The following is a 24,103-nucleotide window of genomic DNA, read 5'->3' on the forward strand; positions in this document are numbered from 1 at the left end:
TACAAATTAAGCACTGGTCATAGTTCGAAGCCTTTCTGAGTCACAAAAAGGGCTTTCTGATCCATGTCGAATTGCATTAAGAAGGCGGCATGAAAGGGGCGTCCCCTACGAATTGTATGCATAGATTGTTTGCAACCGCAACTGTGGTCGCAAATCGCAGGGAATCAGTGATGTGAGGCAGGCCAGTAACAGGACTTCCGCAAGGCAAGGATGGGAAAATAACAACCTTAAAACACACCACTCCTGACTAGAACAAACCCAAAGGGGCATATTATCAAGAAACGGCGTTAAAGCCGCTAAAGCGGCGATAATGAGCTTGATAATATGCCGTTGTGAATTCCCACAGAAGCCCATGTTCTGGTGTGAACCTGGGCTTCTATTGGAATTCTCAAGGGCATATTATCAAGCCCATTATAGCCACTGTAGCGGCTTTAACGCCGTTTCGTGATAATATGCCCCTTTGGGTTTGTTCTAGTGAGGAGTGGTGTGTTTTAACGTTGTTATTTTCCCATCCTTGCCTTGCGGAAGTCCTGTTACTGGCCTGCTTTAGCTGCAGTTTCTTGCCGCTAAAGCGGCGATAATTTCAGCGCCGTTTCTTGATAATATGCCCCAAAGCACGCACACCGGGAGCAGGAAGCCTACGCTGAACACACTAAAAGGAAACAGATTTGAGTGTCAGGTGCCTGCACTCAGCTCCACTCTCTTTGCCCTGGCATGAATGCTCGGATTGTGACGTCCCTGTTTAAGTAGTAAATCTTTACTTATCGAATAGATAGGCATTATTGAAGCTACAGGTTTGATGACTTGTCTCCAGACAACAAGTCGGCAACAAACATTAGTGTGAACAGCAGCAGCTACCGAAGGGAACCGAACTCTGAACTGTGAGGCTCGTGACCCAGAGGTAGGGCAGGTGGCTGACTCACGGACAGGTGTGTTCACTTATCGAACACCTGCAGACACGTCACTCACTGTTCAACGCGTGATATGGGAGTGATGTGTGGTGAGCAGCCTTTGCACTGCAGTCACATGGTCTGCAGAATGGCACCTGGTACTGTCCCTGCCAGGGCATGGGGGGAGAGGACAGGACAGGGGACAGGAAGGACCCTTGGACATGTGAAGGTCATGTGAATGGCATGTTAGCACAGACAGGAAATACTGAGTGTGAGCTGAGCATGCAGCTGAAATGGGCGGGACCAGCAAAGGTAAGTGACAGGCGTCCAAGCACACGCTGTATAAAGTGTTGACATTCATTCAAATTCTATATAAACCACCTCCCTCCATGATAACATAACATATCATAACATTACATGACATAACATGACATAGGATATCATACATGTGTAAAGCACACATTCATCCCCTGGGACATCTTGGCACTGATTAACAGGTGCTTTTTGTTACCCTACTCGGTGGTACTCATTTTATCAACCTTGTAAGGATGAAAGGCTGAATGGACCTTTGATCATTGGCTCAAACACAGACTCCTGGCGAGAAGGCATTAGCTACCGGACCTGGGTGTGACCATTAATAGAGCATGAGCACCCACGCTCCTTAAGTATAAACAATACATATACATCAATGTAAGCATTTCTAACTCATGGACAACCATAGTTACAATGTCTAACTCATGCACGTCCACTCCCAGTGTGCATCAACCCTGGGGGACCTTCATGGCTGTTTATATTCTGCCGACAATCATCGCCACTTATGATGTATAGACAGTATACGTCATTGCTGATTGTGTATCACACAAGGACATCTCTGCTGGTCCCACGTGAGACATGGACAGCCATAGTGACTGCGTATGGATAACTGACACCGCTTATAAGTAAGTATGATTGCTATGTATGTCGTACCATGTATAAGCCGTGGACATCCATGTCATACAATGTGTAACCCACAAGCTTCCAAGCCACGTATGAACCATGAGCAACAGCCCATGTATGACCTGCTGACATTCATCTGCTCTGAACACATGTATGAAGCATACATGCTCTGCTTCTATGCTGCTCATACATGAACCTTTACTAACTTTGCTGACCATTTATAACCTGAATGATGGCTGGAATGCTGAATGCATCATACATTCACCCCCAGTCACAGATCTGGGTTTAATCCATTGTTTTTTTGCTCTCCACACCACCCCATTTTGGAACCAGCCGTATGCAAATCAGTCTGACCCTGTGCCTCATGGGAACAGTCCAGACCGAACTGCCAGGTCTTCCCTGGACCGGATGCTGGACCTGGACGGAATGCTGAATGAATCATACATTCACCCCCAGTCAAGAGATCTGGATTAAATCCATTGTTCTTTTGCTCATCATGCCACCCCAGTTCAGACCTGGCCATATGCAAATCAGTCTTGACCCTGTGCCTCATGGGAACAGTCCAGCCCGAACTGCCAAGCCATGTCTTCCCTGGACCGGAATCAAGCTTTCGAGGACCAGTTTCTGCCTATCAGCCGTCTTCAGCCAGGATAGCTTGACTCCAGTGGCCTAGTGAGCAACGGACCCACGTCCGGGCATACCCTTCCCACACAGGGTGAACAGCAAAACACACAAGATGATGGACGGAATGTTGCACAATGGCAAAACATTCACCCCCAGTCACAGATTTGGGTTTAATCCATCGTTATTTTGCTCACCATGCCACCCCAATTCAGACATGGCCATATGCAAATCAGCCTTGACCCTGTGCCTCATGGGAACAGTCCAGCTGAACTGCCAAGCCATGTCTTCCCTGGACCGGAAACAAGCATCCTGGGACTAATCAAAAGTATGTGGTGTGCTGATTAAGATAACTACTGCATGGAGATACGTGAGTCTTGATTAAGGGTGTGCAAAGTGGAGATTAATTTTGTCCACTAACTGTATGAAGAGAATTACACTTTGGAGACCATTTTCAAAGTTTTAACAAAAAATGTATTTTGCCACACACAATTTCTCTCTCCACAACCAGTTTTAGTGGTGGGGTGAGGGTTCTTACAAAAATTATTTTGCAAGCAAATTTGTCTCCAAAAACTACTTCTAATGGGAAGGTTTAACCACGGGCGAGTGTTTGCAAAGGTTATAACATTTGAAACGTCATCATGGACGTCGATTCGCAAAAATGTCAGGGGTAGCGGAAGTGACATCATGTAACCTTTGACACTTGTCACTTTGTAAACCCCTGCGCCACATTATACCCGTGCCAGGTATAATGTATGCAAGGTGGGCGTTCTGATGCAAGTAAGCCTCATAGAAGTGACCCAGTGAAATCTATGAGATTTCACTGCGTCACATCTAGGAAGCGAATGCGTCAATATCTTACGCCTGCCTCACAGCAGGCGTAAGACTGATGCAGGCCCATTCACACGGGGCTTGCCCATGTGTAATGACCCATTGCTGAAGTTGCGTCACTTTTGTGACCCACTCCAGCAATGCGCCATTTTTGCGCCTACAGATACGTCAGAAATACTGACGTATCTGTAGCTCTTTGCGCCTTGATGCGTCACACTGTAAATATGACGCATCACTGGTGTCGCAATGAAAAGTGACGCATTGCTGTTTTCTCGCAGCGATGCGTCACTTTTCATAAATGAGGCCCTGAATTTTCCTACACCACAGAGTAAGCCCTACTCTGGTCACACCCACAGAACACAAAAATACTTCCCATGTAAGGTACGTGGAAATTGACCACTGTTTCAACCCAGTACTGCCACACTGCGTGGCACACTATACATCCACTAATGTGCTTCGGCTCTTCATCAGGTATACGAAGCGCTATGTATTTGCAATTACATTAAAATATTGCTCAACCTATATTCAAATTACAAAATGAAGTAATACCCGTAGTACAGAATGTGCACACATTATGATGTCTAAATTGCCTTTTCTTGCCACATAATGTAGTCGACCACATTGCATAAGGATGCATTCTTAAAGTTTCGGCGTCACAGCTCACAGGCCCACAGTGACAGCGAGGCTCCAGGAGAACTGGAAACAATGAAAGAGTACCGGAGATACACGCCCGTCTTACTCCTGCCTTGTCTAGTATGGAGAAGTGAAGAAAACATACAATTTCCTAGTCTGCAAGATAAAAATACACAGCGCTTAGAAGCTTGGGGCCTTCAAGGCGCATTGCTGGCTGACAAACTGAAACAGTAACAGGTTTCAACTCTTTCCTGTCTCAGCAGCAGCCTGCAGCACCTGCTCGTGGTTTTTACAGAAACCAGAAAGAAATTAAACGAGTTAATATTTTTTGTTTGTTGTCTGCTCTCTTCGGGCCCGATTCACAGAACTAACTGAAGACAAAATCCTAAACTTACTACTTTTGGTATTCACAGAAATAGGATTTTGTCTTAAGTTTGTCCTAAGACAGACTTAAGACAGACTTAAGACAAAATCATAACTTAAGTCTGTCTTAAGTCTGTCTTAAATCTGTCTTAAGACAAACTTAAGACAGACTTAAGACAAAATCCTATTTCTGTGAATACCAAAAGTAGTAAGTTTAGGATTTTGTCTTCAGTTAGTTCTGTGAATCGGGCCCAGAGAGTCCAACTCCTTCGAGACTCTGCTGCTTTTGCAACCTCTGAGTCCAGGGGTCGCGAGAGCAGTGCCAGGGGTAGGAAGGCGCAAGCCAGGGGTCGCAGCTGCGACCCTTGAATGACGCTCACGAACGTCATGAAGTTGCAAAATGTGTGACCTTTGCTAAACTTTCCCTGGAAAATTAATTTCTGCCCATCCGGATTCTTTTTAACTTTTCAGATAGGTTTAGGGTGGAGATTAGGCAGCATGTGTGTGCGTTTCCACAAAGCATTATTTGGCCTTTTCAAAGTCTTTACATTTTTGGTCTGAAGACCATTCAAGGTATGATGGGATTTTGTTTCGCTTTGGAATTCCCCAGAAAGAGATAGTTTCTTGTTACTAGAACTGTATCCCATGAGAGAAGTTTGAAAAAGAGACAGCAAATTTGAAAGTTATGGGTGAGCTTCTTAGACTAGTCAATGCCACGCAATAAGAAGGGGGTGGCAGCGGTGGGATGTATTTATGTTTATAACCACGTGATCTGTTGGGTGAAGGATGGTTTTCACCTTGATGGTGTTGCCTTCCTCACTGGTCGTTCTTGCCACACCACTGCCCTTGTTGGGAATGAGAAGTTGACCCAGACAGAAGAGGTTGTTGGTAGAACACAGCCTGTAGATTCTGTCGAAGGTGGTGTCACATTGAGAGGTTGGCAGTCAATAGTCATAGGTAAAGCTAAAGGATGGAACAGAAGACACTACCGTGGGAATGATTCTTTATTTAGTCATTAAAACTGGATCAGGGACAGTCACCAGTGCCTAGAAGCAGAAACCCAGTCTCGTTTGGATTACAGTTGAGATAAAAGGTGCACATCTGACTAGTTTCAAACAAAGTGGCTTGATACTGGCGAACGTAGCCGGGACTATGAGGAACGTAGACCTGGGGTTGCATGTATATGTTGAGCTATATCAAACTACATCTCTAGAGAGGTTGGTGGTACCCAGAACCTTTAGTGTGGCAGTTTCTGTGCTGCACCTCAGTCTAAAGGCATTCAAGCATACACTCACTCCGGCCGGTGAACTCCGCTCCACTCGCGGAGTTTTCCACACTCCGCCTTACGTGGAGCTCGCAGAGTTCCGAAAAACTCTGCTTCACGGAGTGGAGTTTTTTTCCTCGCTCGCGTTCACCAACGTCATGTTGGCGCGCGCGAGCGAGGAAAATCCACCTCCCGGCAAGATTTTTCCTTGTTCGCGATCATCAACATCAAGTTGGCGAGCGTGAGTTTGGAAAATAAACCTCCAGGCGAGATTTTTCAACGCAGGGGGGTCAGGTTTCTCATTGCGAGTGATCGCGTATGCTCGCGACAGCTCACGTTGAGAAACTGCCCGTTCGCATTGATAAAGCTGCCACTTGAGTAAAAATCTACTTGAGCGGCAGAAAAGGAAAGAAGGGACCGCTTGCGCTGTGCAAGGTGCCGTTCGCAATGATTGCACAGTGTGGAAAAGCATCCGAACCTGTGTAATCACCTCGAATGGCATTTTTCTATGGAACTCCGCCACTTGCGGAGCTCCACGTAGTGCAACAGAGTTTTTTTGCCACTTCGCAGAGTTCCGCGTAGTGTAACTCTGTGAACTCCGCCCAGGGTTAGCAGAAACCCATTCATTTTTCAAGATGCTGACCCACGCATACAAAGCCCTACACAACGAAGGACCAGCGTACATCAACAAACGTCTGACCTTCATGAACCTACCAGACACCTATGATCTGCTTCTCTCTTCCTCGCAGTTATCCCCCGAATCCACCGAACCAACAGCAGAGGATGTTATTTCTCACACCTGGTGGCCAAGACATGGAACAACCTCCCCCTGCACCTCAGGACCACCTACTGATCCCGCAATTCAGAAAAAAACTCAAGACCTGGATGTTCGAATGAACAATCCACCTCACAGCAGGCAGCCCCTTCCGCGCCCTGAGATACTCACGGGTGACTTGCCGTGCTATATAAATGTTTGCCTGTTTGATTCATTCATTTGTGAGTAGCCCCCAGAGTGAACACATGAGTCTGATGGCAGCTCGGATCACAGACGGAGAAAGGGAGGAAGGTTTCTTGGCAAGTCTGGTAATGTTTCACCTCTAGAGTGACTGACATGAACAGTAAGGCTTCACATTTAGGTAAAAAGACAACATTTCATCAAAAGGAACAACAGAACCGATTTTGGACCCAATGCTTCATTTTGCACTAAGAAAAAAAGGCACCAAATTCTGGATTACGATTCTCACTTCATTCTGAGTAATTTTGTGGTCATTATGCTACAGAGAATTACGACAGCCACGCCCATCCCTAATTAAGATAATTATCTAAATGATAACCTGCACGAGTAGTGCCTAGACAATGGATAGGAAACTGGAAATAAATTAGTATAAACAAACATTCTGTTCAGAGGTGCTCAGAGAGAACTGATCCCTGGCCCAACAGGTTATGGTGTAGTTTTTGGCAGCAAAGTCGCCACTAACACAATAGGAACTGAAAACAAAACATCAGGCATCAAACAGACCAGAGCCAAAATACTTTTAAGTATTAACAGCAGCCAGAGCCGAAGCGGACAGAAAATAGGCCTGGGCATCAAATGAAAAGTCACCCCCACTAGCGGATCAGACAACTAAACAAGCATTAGCAAAGACAATCCTTCTTGTCTCTTTAAGAGCTATTAGCTTTGTCAATGTCTTTTAGCCATGTTGTATAGCATTGTGGCTGCTGTTCAACATGGCTAGACATTAGTGACATGGCATAAGGTAGAGTGGTGTAAAGTTGACTGACATGGAGGACAGGGGAGTACAATTGGGGAGTGGAGTAGAGTGGAGTGGAAGGTTGCACAGTGGAGTGGAGAGGAATGGTGTACAGAGGAGTGGAGTGGCATAGAATGGATTATTGTAGAGTAGAGTGGCATAGGTGAGAGTGGCATAGAGTAGAGTAGAGTGATGTAGATTGACCTCGATTGGAATAGTATAAAGAGGCGTAGAGAGGAGTGGAGTGGCATAGAGTGGATTATTGTAGAGTAGAGTGGCATAGCTGAGAGTGGCATAGAGTAGAGTAGAGTGATGTAGATTGACCTCGATTGGAATAGTATAAAGAGGCGTAGAGAGGAGTGGAGTGGCATAGAGTGGATTATTGTAGAGTAGAGTGGCATAGGTGAGAGTGGCATAGAGTAAAGTAGAGTGATGTAGATTGGCGTAGATTGGAATAGTGTAAAGAGGCGTAGAGAGGAGTGGAGTGGCATAGAGTGGAGTATTGTAGAGTAGAGTGGCATAGCTGAGAGTGGCATAGAGTAGAGTGATGTAGATTGACGTCGATTGGAATAGTGTAATGAGGCGTAGAGAGGAGTGGAGTGGCATAGAGTGGATTATTGTAGAGTAGAGTGGCATAGGTGAGAGTGGCATAGAGTAGAGTAGAGTGATGTAGATTGACGTAGATTGGAATAGTGTAAAGAGGCGTAGAGAGGGGTGGAGTGGCATAGAGTGGATTATTGTAGAGTAGAGTGGCATAGGTGAGAGTGGCATAGAGTAGAGTAGAGTGATGTAGATTGACGTAGATTGGAATAGTATAAAGAGGCGTAGAGAGGAGTGGAGTGGCATAGAGTGGAGTATTGTAGAGTAGAGTGGCATAGGTGAGAGTGGCATAGAGTAGAGTAGAGTGATGTAGATTGACGTAGATTGGAATAGTGTAAAGAGGCGTAGAGAGGAGTGGAGTGGCATAGAGTGGATTATTGTAGAGTAGAGTGGCTTAGGTGAGAGTGGCATAGAGTAGAGTAGAGTGATGTAGATTGACGTAGATTGGAATAGTATAAAGAGGCGTAGAGAGGAGTGGAGTGGCATAGAGTGGAGTATTGTAGAGTAGAGTGGCATAGGTGAGAGTGGCATAGAGTAGAGTAGAGTGATGTAGATTGACGTCGATTGGAATAGTATAAAGAGGCGTAGAGAGGAGTGGAGTGGCATAGAGTGGATTATTGTAGAGTAGAGTGGCATAGGTGAGAGTGGCATAGAGTAGAGTAGAGTGATGTAGATTGACGTAGATTGGAATAGTATAAAGAGGCGTAGAGAGGAGTGGAGTGGCATAGAGTGGAGTATTGTAGAGTAGAGTGGCATAGGTGAGAGTGGCATAGAGTAGAGTAGAGTGATGTAGATTGACGTCGATTGGAATAGTATAAAGAGGCGTAGAGAGGAGTGGAGTGGCATAGAGTGGATTATTGTAGAGTAGAGTGGCATAGCTGAGAGTGGCATAGAGTAGAGTAGAGTGATGTAGATTGACGTCGATTGGAATAGTGTAACGAGGCGTAGAGAGGAGTAGAGTGGCATAGAGTGGAGTATTGTAGAGTAGAGTGGCATAGGTGAGAGTGGCATAGAGTAGAGTAGAGTGATGTAGATTGACGTCGATTGGAATAGTGTAATGAGGCGTAGAGAGGAGTGGAGTGGCATAGAGTGGATTATTGTAGAGTAGAGTGGCATAGGTGAGAGTGGCATAGAGTAGAGTAGAGTGATGTACATTGACGTCGATTGGAATAGTATAAAGAGGCGTAGAGAGGAGTGGAGTGGCATAGAGTGGAGTATTGTAGAGTAGAGTGGCATAGGTGAGAGTGGCATAGAGTAGAGTAGAGTGATGTAGATTGACGTAGATTGGAATAGTATAAAGAGGCGTAGAGAGGAGTGGAGTGGCATAGAGTGGATTATTGTAGAGTAGAGTGGCATAGGTGAGAGTGGCATAGAGTAGAGTAGAGTGATGTAGATTGACGTAGATTGGAATAGTATAAAGAGGCGTAGAGAGGAGTGGAGTGGCATAGAGTGGAGTATTGTAGAGTAGAGTGGCATAGGTGAGAGTGGCATAGAGTAGAGTAGAGTGATGTAGATTGACGTCGATTGGAATAGTATAAAGAGGCGTAGAGAGGAGTGGAGTGGCATAGAGTGGATTATTGTAGAGTAGAGTGGCATAGGTGAGAGTGGCATAGAGTAGAGTAGAGTGATGTAGATTGACGTAGATTGGAATAGTATAAAGAGGCGTAGAGAGGAGTGGAGTGGCATAGAGTGGAGTATTGTAGAGTAGAGTGGCATAGGTGAGAGTGGCATAGAGTAGAGTAGAGTGATGTAGATTGACGTCGATTGGAATAGTATAAAGAGGCGTAGAGAGGAGTGGAGTGGCATAGAGTGGATTATTGTAGAGTAGAGTGGCATAGCTGAGAGTGGCATAGAGTAGAGTAGAGTGATGTAGATTGACGTCGATTGGAATAGTGTAACGAGGCGTAGAGAGGAGTAGAGTGGCATAGAGTGGAGTATTGTAGAGTAGAGTGGCATAGGTGAGAGTGGCATAGAGTAGAGTAGAGTGATGTAGATTGACGTCGATTGGAATAGTGTAATGAGGCGTAGAGAGGAGTGGAGTGGCATAGAGTGGATTATTGTAGAGTAGAGTGGCATAGGTGAGAGTGGCATAGAGTAGAGTAGAGTGATGTACATTGACGTCGATTGGAATAGTATAAAGAGGCGTAGAGAGGAGTGGAGTGGCATAGAGTGGAGTATTGTAGAGTAGAGTGGCATAGGTGAGAGTGGCATAGAGTAGAGTAGAGTGATGTAGATTGACGTCGATTGGAATAGTGTAACGAGGCGTAGAGAGGAGTGGAGTGGCATAGAGTGGAGTATTGTAGAGTAGAGTGGCATAGGTGAGAGTGGCATAGAGTAGAGTAGAGTGATGTAGATTGACGTCGATTGGAATAGTGTAATGAGGCGTAGAGAGGAGTGGAGTGGCATAGAGTGGATTATTGTAGAGTAGAGTGGCATAGGTGAGAGTGGCATAGAGTAGAGTAGAGTGATGTAGATTGACGTCGATTGTAATAGTATAAAGAGGCGTAGAGAGGAGTGGAGTGGCACAGGATAGAGTGACCTCGAGCAGAAGGGAGTGATGTAGAGTGGCATAGAGTAAAGTGGTGTACATGAGATTGGAGGGGCATGTAGTGGAGTGGCATAGAGTGGATTGGCGTAGAGTGGAAGGAGATAGAGTGGAGTGATGTACAGTGGAGTGGCGTAGAGTGGATTGGCGTAGAGTGGAAGGAGATAGAGTGGAGTGATGTACAGTGGAGTGGCGTAGAGTGGATTGGCGTAGAGTGGAAGGAGATAGAGCGGAGTGATGTACAGTGGAGTGGCGTAGAGTGGAGTGGCATAGAGTGGATTATTGTAGAGTAGAGTGGCATAGGTGAGAGTGGCATAGAGTAGAGTAGAGTGATGTAGATTGGCGTAGATTGGAATAGTGTAAAGAAGCGTAGAGAGGAGTGGAGTGGCACAGGATAGAGTGACCTCGAGTAGAAGGGAGTGGCGTAGAGTGGCATAGAGTAAAGTTGTGTACATGAGATTGGAGTGGCATGTAGTGGAGTGGCATAGAGTGGAGTGGCGTAGAGTGGAAGGAGATAGAGTGGAGTGATGTACAGTGGAGTGGCATAGAGTGGATTGGCTTAGAGTGGAAGGAGATAGAGCGGAGTGATGTACAGTGGAGTGGCGTAGAGTGGAGTGGCATTGAGGGGAGTGGAGTGGAGTGGCACAGAGTAGAGCACCGTAAAGTAGAGTGCACAGTGTGTAGTGGAATGGAGTAGAGTGGGGTAAAGTGGAGAGGAGTGGCTTAGAGTGGAGTGGCATAGAGTGGAGAAGAGTGGTGTAGGGTGGAGTAGAGTAGAGTGCTGCGGAGTGTTGTGGATTAGAGTGGGGTGAGAAGAATGGCATAGAGTAAAGTAAAGCGGTGCAGAGTGGCATGGGGAGTAGTGTTGAGTAGAGTAGCATGGAGTAAAGTTACAGAGTAGAGAGGTGTAAAGTAGAGCGGAGAGGTTAGAGTAGAGTGATGTAGTGTAGAAAGGCGTTGAGTAGAGTGGCATAGAGTGGAATAGAGTAGAGTGGCATAGAGTAGAGTCACATAGGTTAGACTGGTGTTGAGTGGAGTAGTGTAGAGTGGAGTGGGATAGAGTATAGTGTCATAGATTGGAGTAAAGTAGAGTTGAATAGCCTAGAGTAGAGTGTTGCTCAGTGGCGTAGAGTAGAGTGGTGTAGAGAAGAGTGGTGTGGAGTAGTGCACAGAAGAATGGAGTGGTGTAGTGTGGAGAGGTATAGCGTAGATTGATTTAGAGTAGTGTGGCGTAGATTGGAGTAAAGTAGAGTTGAATAGCCTAGAGTAGAGTGTTGCTCAGTGGCGTAGAGTAGAGTGGTGTAGAGAAGAGTGGTGTGGAGTAGTGCACAGAAGAATGGAGTGGTGTAGTGTGGAGAGGTATAGCGTAGATTGATTTAGAGTAGTGTGGCGTAGATTGGAGTAAAGTAGAGTTGCGTGGCAAAAAGTGGTGCACAAAAGAGTGGTGTAGAGTGATGTAGAGTAGCATAGAGTACAGTGACAAAGAGAGCCATAGAGTGGCATTGTGTGGAGGGCGTGGAGTGGGGTAGAATTGCGTAGAGTGGCGTGGAGTGGAGTAGGGTGCAGTGGTGAAGAGGAGAGTGGCGTAGTGTGGAGTGGCATAGAGTGGCGTTGTGTGGCATAGAGTGGCGTGGAGTGGAGTAGGGTGCAGTGGTGAAGAGGAGAGTGGCGTAGTGTGGAGTTGCATAGAGTGGCGTTGTGTGGCATAGAGTGGCATGGAGTGGAGTAGGGTGCAGTGGTGAAGAGGAGAGTGGCGTAGTGTGGAGTGGCATAGAGTGGCGTTGTGTGGCATAGAGTGGCATGGAGTGGAGTAGGGTGCAGTGGTGAAGAGGAGAGTGGCGTAGTGTGGAGTTGCATAGAGTGGCGTGGTGGGGCATAGAGTGGCGTGGTGGGGCATAGAGTGGCATGGAGTGGAGTAGGGTGCAGTGGTGAAGAGGAGAGTGGCGTAGTGTGGAGTGGCATAGAGTGGCGTTGTGTGGCATAGAGTGGCATGGAGTGGAGTAGGGTGCAGTGGTGAAGAGGAGAGTGGCGTAGTGTGGAGTTGCATAGAGTGGCGTGGTGGGGCATAGAGTGGCGTGGTGGGGCATAGAGTGGCATGGAGTGGAGTAGGGTGCAGTGGTGAAGAGGAGAGTGGCGTAGTGTGGAGTTGCATAGAGTGGCGTGGTGGGGCATAGAGTGGCGTGGTGGGGCATAGAGTGGCATGGAGTGGAGTAGGGTGCAGTGGTGAAGAGGAGAGTGGCGTAGTGTGGAGTGGCATAGAGTGGCGTTGTGTGGCACAGAGTGGCATGGAGTGGAGTAGGGTGCAGTGGTGAAGAGGAGAGTGGCGTAGTGTGGAGTTGCATAGAGTGGCGTTGTGTGGCATAGAGTGGCATGGAGTGGAGTAGGGTGCAGTGGTGAAGAGGAGAGTGGCGTAGTGTGGAGTGGCATAGAGTGGCGTTGTGTGGCATAGAGTGGCGTGGAGTGGAGTAGGATGCAGTGGTGAAGAGGAGAGTGGCATAGTGTGGAGTGGCATAGAGTGGCGTTGTGTGGCATAGAGTGGCGTGTGGTGGAGCAGAACAGAGTGGTGAAGAGTATCATAGAGTACAGTGGCGTAGAGTGGAGTACAGTAGATTAAAGTGCCCTAGAGTAGCACTGTGTGGAGTGGCACAGAGTGGCATGGCATAGAGTGGAATGGAGTGACATAGAGTAGATTGGCATGGCATAGACTGGCATAGAATAGAGTGGCATAGAGTACAGTTGCGTAGAGTGGAGTAGAGTGGAGTACAGTAGATTAAAGTACCGTAGAGTAGCACTGTGGGGGGTGGCATGGAGTGGATTGGCATAAAGTGGAATGGAGTGACATAGAGTAGATTGGCATGGCATAGACTGGCATAGAATAGAGTGGCATAGATTACAGTGGCGTAGAGTGGAGTAAAGTGGTGAAGTGTAGAGTAGATTAAAGTGCCGTAGAGTAGCACTGTGTGGAGTGGCATAGAGTGGCGTGGCATAGAGTGGAATGGAGTGACATAGAGTAGATTGGCATGGCACAGACTGGCATATAATAGAGTGACATAGAGTGGCGCACAGTAAAGTGGCGTATGAAAAGTGCTGTAGAGTGAAGAATAGTGGCAGAGAGTACAGTGGCACAGAGTAGAGTGGCACAGAGTGCTGCAGATTGCCATTGTGTGGAGTGGAGCAGCGTAGAGTGTAGTGGTATGGGGTGCAGTGGCTACTGGTGGAGTGCCTTAAAGGGGAGTGGAGTGGAGTGGCGTAGAGTAGAGTAGTGTGATGTGGTGTTGAGTGCCATAGAGTGGCATTGAGTGAAATGGAGTGGTGTAGAATGGCACGGAGTGGGGTAGCTTAGAGTGTCATAACATTGAATGGCATAATGTAGCTTAGAGTAAAGTGAGTAAAGTGACATAGTGTAGAGTGGCGTAGAGTAGTGTGCAGTAGAATACAATGGAGTTGTGTAGAGCACAGTGACACAGATCAGAGTGCCGTAGAGAAGAGTAGCGTAGAGTACAGTGCCATTGAGTGAGTGCCTAAGAGTGGCACTGTGTAAAAGTGGAATTAAAGTGGTGTAAAGTAGAGTGGAGGGATGTAAGGTGTAGTGGTGTGATGTACAGTAGAGTGGTGCTGAGTATAGTGGTATAGAGTACAGTGGAGTAGAATGGCATTGTGTGGAGTGGCATAGATTGGCATAGATGAGAGTAGCATAGACTGGAGTGGCATAGAGTGGTGTAAAGTGGCATGGACTGGTGTAAAGTGGCATGGAGTGGTGTTCAGTGCAGTAGCATAGTGTAGAGTGGCGTAGAGTAGTGTGCAGTAGAACACAATAGAGTTGTGTAGAGCACAGTGACACAGATCAGAGTGCCGTAGAGAAGAGTAGCGTAGAGTACAGTGCCATTGAGTGAGTGCCTAAGAGTGGCACTGTGTAAAAGTGGAATTAAAGTGGTGTAAAGTAGAGTGGAGGGATGTAAGGTGTAGTGGTGTGGTGTAGAGTAGACCGGTGCTGAGTATAGTGGTGTAGAGCAGAGTGACATAGAATGGCATTATGTGGAGTGGCATGGATCAGAGGAGCATTGTGTGGAGTGGCATAGAGTGGCATGGATCAGAGTAGCATAGAATGGAGTGGCAAAGAGTGGTGTAAAGTGGCATGGAGTGGTGATCAGTGGAGTAGCATAGAGTAGAGTGGCATAGAGTAGTACATTTGTGGGTGTAAGTAACTAAAGCATCAATAGAAGTGTCAAACAGGGTGAAAACAACATAAATAAAAAGTGCTTATAAAAAAAATAGCGCGCTGCAAAAATACGAGGAAGAACAAAGACGAGGAAGAACGCAATGTACTTGGTCCAAGCTCCAGGGAGGAACGAACACAAGAAAGGAAGGGAGGCCTACGGGAGCTAAACAATTGAAAGTTTGCAAATGAATGTGACAACAAATACAGCTTATGGTGTGCTGTGGGCGGGAGGTAAGCCCACTGAATAGTAAACTATATGTCTCACAGCACGTCACATGGGCTGCGTAGGCGAGATCTAAAAAGGGGCCCACATTTGCAAACCAGGGCAGTTTGAACTTGTAAAGACTCATGTTTTACACGCTGTGGGTGTGTGCATACTTTTGTTTTGTGCTTGTTGCAGGGAATATTTGTGGTAATAGCAGAGAAATCAACAGTAAAAACCGGCCCACCAGATCATAAAACAGGCTCACAATCAGCCAAAACAAGCATTTGCAAAGCCAATAGGCCTCGCCTATGCAAAGATTTCATGATTTTGTCCATTTTTTTAGCTATGTTGTACAGCAGTGCACTGCTATGCGGCACGGCTGAACGTAAAAAAGAAAAGTGCGCTGAAGTGGTCAATCCTGGCAGCGTCATAGCTCTTTTTTTTGGTTCCAACCGTGCTGCACTGCATCGGTGCTGAGAGTTTATCATGAAAAGCTACGATAAAGGCAGTAGGCATTAAATATTGATTGTGAAAACCATATGTTAAAGTCAATAGGCAATGAATTGAGGGTAGATTGTTATTACTCTGTATTAAAGCCCGCAGATTGCTATTTTATTGCATGAAATCTCACAGATTACCTTAGAAGGCAGGGGTTCTGGAGCTGGTTACCCTCTCGGACAAACCGTGGGTACAGAAAACTTTCACTGTTAGAACTATTGTTAGGCCTTCTTAGGAGAGAGAGAGTATTTTGCTTGATCAACTGTCATTTTGTACACTAAGTAATTGTTTAATTATGTCTGATTGTCGCCCGATTGTTGTCTTTTGAAAACACAAGCTCAGAGAAAAAGTTCTCAGGTGGTTATGATTACGAACCAGTGAAAAAAATACAGGCCTGATTGGCTGACTAGGAAATAAATGCTTCTGATGTCATAGGTCTGATATGTTTATTATGAAAAGCTATGATAACCGCGATAGGTCTGACATGATTTATTTATTTTATTTTGAAGGTTTTATATAGCGCAAACTTGACACTTACGGGTATCAGAGCACTTAACAAGAGTCGTGCGTAGGGAACTAAAGGAACATATGAAAACATAGTTAAGAAATTAATTGCAGGTCTTAGTTGCGTGGATGCAAATGTACAAGACTTGACATAGGTCTAAATTGGTATGCAACGTTTACAACGAAATTTTTACAACGCACTACCATTACAACGCAGGTATTACCACGCATACCATTACAACGCATTGCGCTGGGGGGCGCTCTAGGGTAAGTAATACGTTTAATTTTCTATCCAACACCTTCCCTAGTGTCGACGGGGACTGGAGTTGGAATAGAAAATTATACTTACCACTATCCAGCACCTCTAAGCGCTATGCGTTGTAACGGTATTCGTTGTAAATACCGCGTTGTAAAGGTATGCGTGGTAAAAGTATGCGTTGTAACGTCATACATCCGTCTAAATTAGAAGCAAACGGAACGTATGAATACATAGTTAAAAAATTGAGATACAGGTCTCAGTTGCGTAGCTACAAATGTACAAGACTAGACATACGGATCTCAGTTGCGTAGATTCAGATGCACCAAGATTCAAGAGAATTTCTTTAAAAGTAGGGATTTTATTTTTGTGAACAGCATATGCTTTAAAGCGTGGATTTCACTTTTCTGTATTGAAGCCTACAGGTAGTTTTTTTTGTTACATGAAATGTCACAGATTACCTTTGTAGGGAATGTTTTTGGTGTTGCTTACTGCCGCTAACAAACCCCAGGTGGAGGTGGTCTGCACTATAAGAATTATTGTTAGTCTCTCTTCTTAGCTATCTGCCAGGATCTTGAAATAAAAAATGCATTAAATAATACATGCATCCATATATATCTACAAATATATATTAATATAGCTAGCGGGTCAGCGCTGCACTGCCATTGGTCTGTCGAAGTGTCATTTACACTGTGTTTTATTCATGACAACATCCTGGGTGGGGTTACGGTTCTGCCCTCATCAGTCGCTGGCTCTCTTGCCCTGTGATTGGCGACTATTTCTGATCACACGTGCACATCTACCTGAAAATGAGTATACTTCAGTGTCAGGGCTGCTTGGCCAGTACTTTAATTTTGAATTATCTCCTTTTATAGTTCCTCTTTCATTTCTTTTTTCTCTCCAGGCACTGCTAAGAGATCTCTCGCTGCCACTCGTTTCATCTGCAGTGCGCCTCGTCCCACGTGGCCACTCCCTCTCCATCGGGAGACCACGATGGAATGCTGTTGTCGATCGTGTATCATTGTTTTTCTATTCCACAAAGGACAATGTGTTGTTTCTAAAGGTTGCAGACATGCTGGAACTTTAAAACAACAATAGACTATTTACAATACCTCTGCTATGATTTGATTAATTATTGCACGCATACGCCCGCCCTTGTTTAGACAGGAGGGTGTTTTCTTTTCTACTTGTATTCTTTTATTGTATGCTTTACACGTTATTCAGGTTGTGGGTGTTTAATTGTAGTTGTGTCAGAGGGTGAACGACGATGGCGTTGCAGCGCGCGCAATGAAATTCGTTTTATTTATTTAATTCGTTACTTATCTTCATTCGGCCGTATGCAGTAGTTTACTACTCCCCAACCTGCCCCTCCCCGCCCCACCGCCCTGCACCACTCCCTCCACTAGCCGCTACTGATGTGCAAGGATGAATGACAGAGTGGATGTACAGTGAATTACTGAGTGCCTAAACTGATCAATGGCACAAAATGTACATTCATTCACAATTCAGACCTCTTGGCATTGCCAGTGCTTCTTCTACCAAGTTTTCTTTCAGGTTTGGTGATGTTGGACACACGCCCCAGACTTCTCATGAGGAGCAAAGGTCCATGATTTCCTCTTACACCCGGGGCAGAGGGTGGGTGCAGTATTTTCCATTGATTTGGGCCTAAAAATGCAGCCTTTGGCACCACCACTTCCAAAACTTCCTTTGGGGAGACTCTCTCCCAGCCCCCATGGACAGGGGGTGGGGGGGGGTGCCCACTGGTGTAATCCGAGGCTGGAATCAAAATATGTCCTGCACAGATGTGTGTGCCAGTCCAACCTCTGGTGCCAGCACAGGGCACGCGCTTCATGTGTGAGCTGCCTGCAGCTTATAACTACCAGTCCCTGCGGGGGACTCTGGCCTCATCGGGGCAGGTGGTGTAATAGCCACTTGGACTATGTACCCAGGGGTGTTGTGATAAGGCTGCCCTGGCTTTTCACTTTTCACCCGTGCCAGCGAGAGCTCCTGGCAGGTCCTCCGTGGGCCAGTCTACACCGGAATGGACCCAGGGTGGCTCCGGTGGGGGCCCCCACAGACCAGGAGCCACAGATTCTGCCAGACATTCTGCGTTGTCTCAGCATCTGGCCGGGAAAACCTTGGAAAATCTAAGATTTATTTCACCACCCAGTGGCGTAGCAAGGTCAGGTGGTACCCGGTGCGGAACATTTCTTGTCACCCCCGGTTTGACAAAATGGCAAAATATGTGTATTACAAAAATATGTGTTTAAAACATATTTTTGCTAATTTGGTCGCCCCCCTCAGTGATGACACACGGGCGGCCCGCCCCTACCGCACCCCTCTTCCTACGCCACTATCACCATCTTCGAATTCGAAGTAATTATTTGTTTCAGGTGGGATTCGGCAGGAGCAGAAAAGACAAACAATTTCTGATTAGTGACTGACCACAGGGTGAATAATGCCGCTAGCATAAGAACGTGAACCCGCTCCCTACCCCTCTAAAAAGGCAGCCTCTGTCGCGAGACCTGCAGCTGGGGGCCTCTACTGGTAGTTACAGACCGTGCTCCTTAGCATCTAGTGGGCTGTACTCTCTCGACGTTGTATTGTATTGTAATTGCATTTATATAGCGCTTACTATCCCAGACGAGGCGTCAAAGTGCTTTTTCAGCGAGTAGCACGCTACTCTGGAACCCATAAAGGATTAGTGTTGAATTAGTATAGTGTAATATGAAAGTAATTTGAGTGGTGGATATGTTAGTCAGTTATATGGATTCAGAAGGATGGTGGAGGGATAGAAGAGGGGAAAAGGTTTACATTTATATAACAAACCGTTGCAGTGGCTGCTAACATAGCTTTACTATATGTTGGGGGGGGGGCACTACCGTCAGATAATACCTGACCCTCTGCTAGAGGACTCAAGACAAAGAGAAGAGAGCTTGGGGGGTTATCTTCACACTGGTACCGGCCCCACTTTCCTGACACCATGAGAGCATGTCTGTGGGGTGTGAGTTACCGCCCACAACCACTTCCTAATGCCCTCCTCCTCTCCCTTTGGGCCCTAAAGTCAGGTAGGGTCAATCTGAGCACCGGGTGGCAATAGAGAGGAGCACAGCTCATATGAGGCTGTGGGGAGTGTGTATGGGGGCCACTGGGGGGGGTCAACATGAAAGGGAGGGAGAATAGAGAAGGAACTTGCCTTACACCCCCCCACTTTGATGTTGTTTCCTCGCCTTTCCCATCATCAAGCCAGATTTACACAGCTCCGCCTCTTTCCAGACTGGGAATACCCCCAGTGGGTGTTCCCCATCTCCTGCAGGTGGGTACCGACCCTTGGGCATCTATCCCCCCCCTCGTGCCCCGGGCCCCCGCCACGCAGCCTCTGTGAGCAGGTTCCCTCGAGTAAGGATTCCGCTTCCCTCTGGGAGTTTCGTCTGGCAGTAATTCTGTTCCGCTCGCGGAATTTGTGATATTTGGGTAATTTTGCATTCCGCGGAGAATGTGGAATTGCCAAAAATTCTGCGATCCGCGGCTTCGCAGAATTTTTTGCTTGTTTGCGCTTTCAAAATGCGTGTTCGCAAGATATTTTCCCCTGAGAACTCAAACGGCGTTCGCCAACAGGAAAAAGCATTGGGAGCGGGAGGAACAAGGAATTCCGCGTGTTCGCTAAACTTTTGCGCGCTCGCAGAGATTTTTTCACGTTTTGCGGAGCCTTGCGTAGCGCGACTACGCAAATTCCGCCCACCCCTTAGGGAACCCAGTTACTCATTCTGTGGAGGGCGCATGTACACAATGACATCTGGGCACACAGCAGGTGCCACGTGGGTGCACACCTCGAAATCTTTCTGCCATTGGCCATATTGTACCCATAAAGAGAAGCTGTAACGCCCTCGTCTATGCGCTAGATCGGAATAGGGTGCAAGGTTTGGTTACGTACCTGGGTGCAGCGGACGACGCTGTCGCTTTCTAACATCTCCAAGGTGCAGGAGCCCTCGACGAGCAGGAGAGTCAGAAGGGTCTGGATTAATAGCGTCGTCTGCATTATTGGACCGCTGCGGTTATAGCGCCTCGTTCTTTCGGTTCAAATCCGGCTATCTTCGGCGCTTGGCTGGGTGAATTCCCTGTGTGCTAGCATCAGACCGTACTTCCACAGGCGGGTTTTCTGCAAACTAGAGCCACGAGGTAGTCCATTTTTATGGGAGCGCGCTGCACGCGTTGAACAAAGTGTAGCGCCTTGAGGTCATATTCACGGAATGCGGCGCCTCGCTCCCTGGGTGTGCAGGATCTACTGAATGTAGACCCTGCTTTTATGCGGGCACTGCAGGCAATGAGCCGAATGTAGCGCCTTGATTGAGTTCACTCTCGAGGGTCTGCAGAGCACAGCGCCTGGTGACTGGCAGGTGGGCTTTCACCAGCGGGACGGCGGCATCACACACCCCTGAGAGTGCAGCTGGGGGCATTAATGAGTTATCAGTCTCCTAGGTTACACCCCGCCTCCTCTTGGTGACACGGGTGTGCCGCCCCAGGAATGCGGCCGGGCAGGAGCTGCCAGGGTGGCGGTGCCAACCGGGGGCGGGCCGAGGTTCTCAACAACAAGGTGCCAGGTCCGATGCCCCAGTGGGTTACCGGCAAGTCCAGCCTTGAAGAGATTTCCAAAGATTGTCGGGATGTTCAGTCCACTTCAGTGGGTCAATGCGCCTGCTGTGGAGCTCAGTGCGCACCCGCAGGTCCAAGGTGGTTTCAGGGTTCTTGGGGCTGGCTCAGCATTTCATCCGTCGGAGGTTGAAGACATGAACAGACAGCCTCAGGTGCACCCTGCAGGCACCACAGAGACACCTGGAGGTCGAGGGTGAAGGGCGCCCCGCTCCCGCAGCCGGGTCCTTTAAGGGTTCGTGAAATGTCCACAGGAGTACAGGCTTCACCCCTCCTCATTAGGGGCCCAGGGCTTCGGGGGCCACTGAGGGCACTGGGTCCGTCTCCTCCTCCTTTTCTTAAAAAACACAAGGACCCTTTCCCGTCCGAGAGAAGTGAGTCCCCCTTCCCAGCTCCTGCGGCTCAGAGTCCGGCGTCCGTGGGGCGCCACCGCTGGATGCAGCTGCTTCCGGTTTCTGCTCCGTCCAGACTTCGGACCCCGGGGGTGGATGCACCGCCCCGGGGCGGGCCGAGCCTCACCTCCGGGAAAGGCTGCACCGCCCAGGGACTGAAGGACGGAGCCAGATGCGATCGAAGTTCATTCATTCCCAGCGCCGCTGCCACTCTCCGTGTGAGCTTCAGCTCCTGCTAGTCAGGGCACACCCCCTGAGCCAGATGTGGGCGCACTTCACTCCCAGCTCCGATCCCTCTCTCCTGTGTAACCTTCAGCTCCTGATGGTCTGATGCACACCCCCCCCCCCCAGCCAGATGTGGGCGCACTTCACTCCCAGCCCCGCTCCCACTCTCAGTGTGATCTTCAGCTCCTGCTGGTCTGATGCACCCCCTGAGCCAGATGTGGGCGCACTTCACTCCCAGCCCCGCTCCCACTCTCAGTGTGATCTTCAGCTCCTGATGGTCTGATGCACACACACCCCCCCCAGCCAGATGTGGGCGCACTTCACTCCCAGCCCCGCTCCCACTCTCAGTGTGATCTTCAGCTCCTGCTGGTCTGATGCACCCCCCCCCCCAGCCAGATGTGGGCGCACTTCACTCCCAGCCCCGCTCCCACTCTCAGTGTGATCTTCAGCTCCTGATGGTCTGATGCACACACCCCCCCCCCAGCCAGATGTGGGCGCACTTCACTCCCAGCCCCGCTCCCACTCTCAGTGTGATCTTCAGCTCCTGCTGGTCTGATGCACCCCCCCCCAGCCAGATGTGAGCGCACTTCACTCCCAGCTCCGCTCCCTCTCTCCGTGTGATCTTCAGCTCCTGCTGGTCTGATGCACCCCCCTTGAGCCAGATGTGGACACACTTCACTCCCAGCCCCACTCCCACTCTCCGTGTGATCTTCAGCTCCTGCTGGTCTGATGCACCCCCCTTGAGCCAGATGTGGACACACTTCACTCCCAGCCCCGCTCCCTCTCTCCTGTGTAACCTTCAGCTCCTGATGGTCTGATGCACACACACCCCCCAGCCAGAGGTGGGCGCACTTCACTCTCAGCCCCGCTCCTTCTCTCCGTGTGATCTTCAGCTCCTGCTGGTCTGATGCACCCCCCTTGAGCCAGATGTGGACGCACTTCACTCCCAGCCCCGCTACCACTCTCCGTGTGATCTTCAGCTCCTGCTGGTTTGAGTACACCCCCGCGGAGCCAGATGTGCGCGCACTTCACTCCCAGCCCCGCTCCCTCTCTCCGTGTGATCTTCAGCTCCTGCTGGTCTGATGCACCCCCCCCCCCGAGCCAGATGTGCGCGCACTTCACTCCCAGCTCCGCTCCCTCTCTCCGTGTGATCTTCAGCTCCTGCTGGTCTGATGCACCCCCCTTGAGCCAGATGTGGACGCACTTCACTCCCAGCCCCGCTCCCTCTCTCCGTGTGATCTTCAGCTCCTTATGGTTTGAGTGCACCGCCTGAGCCAGATGTGCGCGCACTTCACTCCTAGCCCCGCTCCCTCTCTCCCTGTGATCTTCAGCTCCTGATGGTCTGGGCACACCCCCCTGAGCCAGATGTGCGCGCACTTCACTCCCAGCCCCGCTCCCTCTCTCCGTGTGATCTTCAGCTCGTGCTGGTTTGAGTACACCCGCTGATCCAGATGTGGATGCACTTCACTCCCAGCCCTGCTCTCACTCTCCGTGTGATCTTCAGCTCCTTATGGTTTGAGTGCACCCCCTGAGCCAGATGTGGACGCACTTCACTCCCAGCCCTGCTCCCACTCTCTGTGTGACCTTCAGCTCCTGCTGGTTTGAGTTCACCTCCGCGGAGCCAGATGTGCGCGCACTTCACTTCCAGCCACCTCCCTTTCTCCGTGTGATCTTCAGCTCGTGCTGGTTTGAGTACACCCCTGAGCCAGATGTGCGTGCCCTTCACTCCAAGCCCCGCTCCCTCTGTCCGTGTGATCTTCAGCTCCTTGTGGTTTGAGTACTCCCCCGCGGAGCCAGATGTGCGCGCACTTCACTCCCAGCCCCGCTCCCTCTCTCTGTGTGATCTTCAGCTCCTGCTGGTTTGAGTACACCCCCGCGGAGCCAGATGTGCGCGCACTTCACTCCCAGCCCCGCTCCCTCTCTCCGTGTGATCTTCAGCTCCTGCTGGTGTGAGTACACCCCTGAGCCAGATGTGGCTCACTTCACTCCCAGCCCCGCTCCCTCTCTCCGTGTGATCTTCAGCTCCTTATGGTTTGAGTGCACCCCTGAGCCAGATGTGGAGGCACTTTACTCCCAGCTCGCTCCCACTCTCCGTGTGATCTTCAGCTCCTGCTGGTTTGAGTACACCCCCGCGGAGCCAGATGTGCGCACACTTCACTCCCAGCCCTGCTCCCTCTCTCTGTGTGATCTTCAGCTCCTGCTGGTTTGAGTACACCCCCCCCCTGAGCCAGATGTAGCTCACTTCACTCCCAGCCCCGCTCCCTCTCTCCATGTGATCTTCAGCTCCTTGTGGTTTGAGTACACCCCTGAGCCAGATGTGCACGCACTTCACTCCCAGCCCCGCTCCCTCTCTCCGTGTGATCTTCAGCTCCTGTTGGTTTGAGTACACCCCCCCCCCCCCGCCTGAGCCAGATGTGGACGCACTTTACTCCCAGCTCGCTCCCTCTCTCTGCGTGATCTCCAGCTCCTTATGGTGTGAGTGTACCCCCGCAGAGCCAGATGTGGGCGCACTTCACTCCCAGCCCCGCTCCCTCTCTCCGTGTGATCTTCAGCTCCTTGTAGTTTGAGTACAACCCCTGAGCCAGATGTGGGCGCACTTCACTCCCAGCCCCGCTCCCTCTCTCCGTGTGATCTTCAGCACCTTATGGTTTGAGTGCACCTCCTGAGCCAGATGTGGGCGCACTTCACTCCCAGCCCCGCTTGAGTTTGTCTAACTGTGA

At 48.9% G+C, this 24,103-nt stretch overlaps 1 protein-coding gene across 3 annotated transcripts in view; it reads right to left on the reverse strand.

The window, feature by feature from the left end:
- The window catches only part of IL17RC (interleukin 17 receptor C), a 259,633-nt gene extending 238,324 nt beyond the window's left edge, over nt 1–21,309 (reverse strand). For all 3 annotated transcript variants that reach the window (XM_078661840.1, XM_078661839.1, XM_078661838.1), the window contains exon 1: nt 20,051–21,309. In XM_078661840.1, coding sequence (XP_078517966.1) covers nt 20,051–20,155 — 105 coding nt within the window. In that variant the 5' untranslated portion in view covers nt 20,156–21,309. The remainder of the gene's footprint in view (nt 1–20,050) is intronic.
- Nucleotides 21,310–24,103: the final 2,794 nt, after the last annotated feature.

This window comes from Lissotriton helveticus, chromosome 9 (assembly GCF_964261635.1).
Source record: "Lissotriton helveticus chromosome 9, aLisHel1.1, whole genome shotgun sequence".
NCBI lineage: Eukaryota > Metazoa > Chordata > Amphibia > Caudata > Salamandridae > Lissotriton > Lissotriton helveticus.